At 39.0% G+C, this 3,783-nt stretch overlaps 1 protein-coding gene across 1 annotated transcript; it reads right to left on the minus strand.

Moving 5' to 3' along the window:
• Positions 1 to 1,837: 1,837 nt before the first annotated feature.
• LOC100371622 (uncharacterized) lies at positions 1,838 to 2,929 on the minus strand. The gene is made up of 3 exons (XM_006818071.3): positions 2,654 to 2,929; positions 2,219 to 2,356; positions 1,838 to 1,888 (listed from the first exon to the last, which is right to left on the minus strand). The coding sequence occupies exons 1-3, from the start codon at positions 2,927 to 2,929 to the stop codon at positions 1,838 to 1,840; spliced, it is 465 nt and encodes a 154-aa protein (XP_006818134.1).
• Between the last annotated feature and the right edge of the window lie 854 nt (positions 2,930 to 3,783).

The following is a 3,783-nucleotide window of genomic DNA, read 5'->3' on the forward strand; positions in this document are numbered from 1 at the left end:
TTGTTCTATAGATTCCAATTCGGGCATTTCTACAATATCGTCTTTCATTAACAGCATTCTGTTTTTAAAAGCTTTCTCCTGTGATGATACTTGATACCACAAGCATTTGTTGGCCGTTATATATATAGGAGTACGTTCTAGAAGGCATGGCGCTTTACCTTTACGATTTATCATCGTGTGCATTCCTTCAAAGACCGACTTTGCCATTTCCGCGTTGTGTTCTGAGAGTATGAACTCATTCGCCATAGCGATGCGAGCGCTTAAACAGTTCTCGAACATGAAATTAGACGCGCTCTCGTTAGACGTCACAATGTTGCCCCAGAAACGGGCCACGTCATGGAGCGGACGCATTACCCAAGACTTCCCGCCGTTTGAAGCTCCCATCAGATAAATAAGATTTTTCTTGGGCTGTTTTTTGTCGAACCAAGTAATTATATCATAGAGGAAGTCCCACATGTTCAAATTCTGGTGGTCACACCATTTTGTGAACCAAACTATGGAGTTTTCTACACCCAAATAATTATTACGGTCGTTGTATTTTTTGCATGCTATATCTCGTAACTTAAAAGCCAACTCACCGAATTCTAATCGTAGTATTTCGGATCTTACTGTATCAACTGCAGTTCGGTAGAGATATTCGGATACTGAGCGACTAATGAACCGATGCCATTTGTCCTTTGTTTCTTCACTTGCGTCTTCGTCTTCAGTTACCAGTCGGCCTAAATTTGGGAGATCAGTTGGATTGTATTTTGTTATTAAGTCCTTCACGAAGTAAAGCATTTCTTCGTTGGTACTTCTTTTGATTGCCCTTTCCTTTCTTTTTTCTTCCATCGCTGCAATGTCTTCCACCGATGTATTGTGGAGCAGTAACTTCTCTAGTGGTGACTTGTTCTTGGTGTATAGCCATTTTTTCTCTTTTGATGGACCCTGGATGTACGCCGCAAAACTTGTCGGCACTTTACATATTTTGGAGATAATATGAAAGTTTGGTTCATTCTCCTCCCATGACATTTTAGCTTGGCGAAAGGCTGCCAGTTGACGAACGTCGCTGTCATTTCCTGCCGTCGCCATGACATGTACGTGAGAGCACGGGTCTGTCACCCCGTCGTGGTACGCACCATAAGAGTCGACGCCCTTTACCTCTAAATATTGGAATAACATGTCTGTTGCTCGTATTAATTCACTGTTTAAATTGACCATGCCGATATCCATTTTTTCGGGTACTACACGAAACTTAGTAATAAATATGATGTACTTGGTCTTCGGCTCTGCATCGTTTTTAGCTGTTAACCAGTTCTTTTGTTGCTGTGGTACTGCTCCACTGGTACTTGGGTTGCCCATGTATTCTTTGGCTTTGATAAACCGATTGTATGACATTGTAGTCTTGTAACATTGCGATAATTAGCGAGAGAGATTTACCTGACGTCCTCTGTCTTTGAAATCCAGCGGGTAACTGACAAACAAGTTCAAATCATTCCATCTCACGCGCGTCGAACGTCGCGCGGGTATAAAAATAAAGCGTGCGTCATTGGGTTGTTCCATTGATCACGCGTTCGATGCGTGCGCGCTACGTGTTCTTTATTTCTTGCTGCGTCACAAACCTTGGCACAGTGCCAAGAAAAAAAACCCCTATAGAGGACCTCATTCCATGGTCACTGGTTACGGTTGTTGTTAACAACCACCATGGTAAATAATATTCCCACCTTGGTTTTCCTCCATACTGACGTCACACATCCGGCTCTTTAGTGTGATGTCTCTTTTATATAAAAACCCACGGTTGTTGTTGAAATCAAGTGAGATCACTAAGAAATCGGGCGCTGGCGACCTTTACGATTTATCATCGTGTGCATTCCTTCAAAGACCGACTTTGCCATTTCCGCGTTGTGTTCTGAGAGTATGAAAAATAATTCACATAGTATTGAAACTCTTGCTCGAAAAAACATCAACTAATCCATAGCTAATTATGGGAAACAAAATATCGGAGATTAACTCAATACTGTGATAAAATATGTCTGATCATTTATTTAATTAAATATGAAAAACATCTTTCATGCAAAAAATCTCAGATTTTAATTTCCACATCTTATTTTTCAGTATTCTGACCCCATCAATTTTTCTTTGTACAACAAACAAAATATTGTTTGCCAAATAAACTTTTTTTTAAATTATTTTTTTTAATTAAGTGATGACATAAAAATACTGAAGTATCCGAAAATACAATCTCATTTTGAGCAAGGTCAAGAAGTGTATCAGCCATCTCGTTGTCAATTCCATCTTCAACAACAGTCTTTCTTTTCCCTGGTGGTGGTGCAGCCTGACGATTCGTGGGTGCTTTTCTCTTCTTCATTTGTTGGACCTATGTCAATATATGGAAAAATGTATAAGCACAACGAAAAACCGTCACAGATATTAAATAAAATTTTAGAGGATTTTTCATATTTTTCATACACGCAATATCTGCAAAACATAATCGTGGTTTCGCGGTGCGTTTAAAGGATCCATGCGTCTTTTTCAGGTCGGTCAGTATATTTATATTTTATTGGTCTGCAAATATACCAGTCGATCTGGCGTACGGAACCTAAAACGCTGTTAGCGAAAACAAGATGGCGGACGAAACTAGTGGTGGGGAAACCTACTATTCTAGTGTATTTACCTGCGTCGAAGTGGCTGTGGCTGGAATGGGATCTGGATGTTCAGCTGTAGGCCCCTCTCCACCAATAAAATGCAGCGAACAAATATACGTGTCCTTGGTTATGTTGCTGACCGTAAAATTTTCGCGACGACATGCCCTTACCCATCTTAAGGACTTTTCCATTCCAAGGTGTGGTTTTGGAAACGGGATAAAATACACTCCTTTCATCGATTCTCTATATCCATACCGTGAATCAGAACGGCACAATCCATAACAACAATGTCGAGTAGCCACCATAGTAAAGTTATATTGTGGAAGAAAAGCGATTAAAAATATCCACAGTAACAGACGCACAGCTTTGGTTTGTTTGTCCGAATGTGTTTCAATTTGCTGCGCATGCGTGGTAGCCAATTACGTCATTAGTTATTTTTAGCAAATTGACACAATTGCAACCAACGCTATTGCGTATTTCCTATAGGCCAGCAAATCTGTCATTTTGAACACCGTAGTCTTTGAAAATCTGAAATTTTCTGCCATATATGATGAAATCTAGTTTTTATGTGCTAAATTATGCGCTTGATTCGGGCCAGCAGTATTTTTAGAATCGCCACACATCATTTGTCCCCGTCGTTAGCAAGGGAAAAACGGGTCATCGGAGCGAGTTTTTATTATTCATAATACTATATCTTCGCATGTAGACGATAAGTAAGATATCGTTAGAAAGCCAAATGTGTCGACTTACTCATGGTAAATATCATGAAGTTCATATATATCTTTTTTACTGATTTGACTATGTGTTGTACTTGTTTTGTCGATTGTTTTCATCACATCGTGTAGGGAAATTTACAAGTGCAAGAACACAAAACATTTGTTTTGCGTTCTTGCACTTGTAAATTTCCCTACACGATGTTTGTAAACAGATCCGCCATATATTGTTTCCACTTTACAGAACACGCCCATTCCTCAATCGTAGTATGCGTTTATATGTTTCTGCCATGAAATATATGTTAACATAATAATTCAGTCAGTAAATTGATCATAAAGCCAAACTTTTTAGAATTTATGATATCAAAAATTGAAATCACAAACCATCAGTACAATGTGAATTTACAGGAATTAATTTAATAAATTAGGCATTGTAACTGAGCTGT

The sequence above is a fragment of the Saccoglossus kowalevskii genome, chromosome 3 (assembly GCF_978046115.1).
Source record: "Saccoglossus kowalevskii chromosome 3, keSacKowa6.1, whole genome shotgun sequence".
NCBI lineage: Eukaryota > Metazoa > Hemichordata > Enteropneusta > Harrimaniidae > Saccoglossus > Saccoglossus kowalevskii.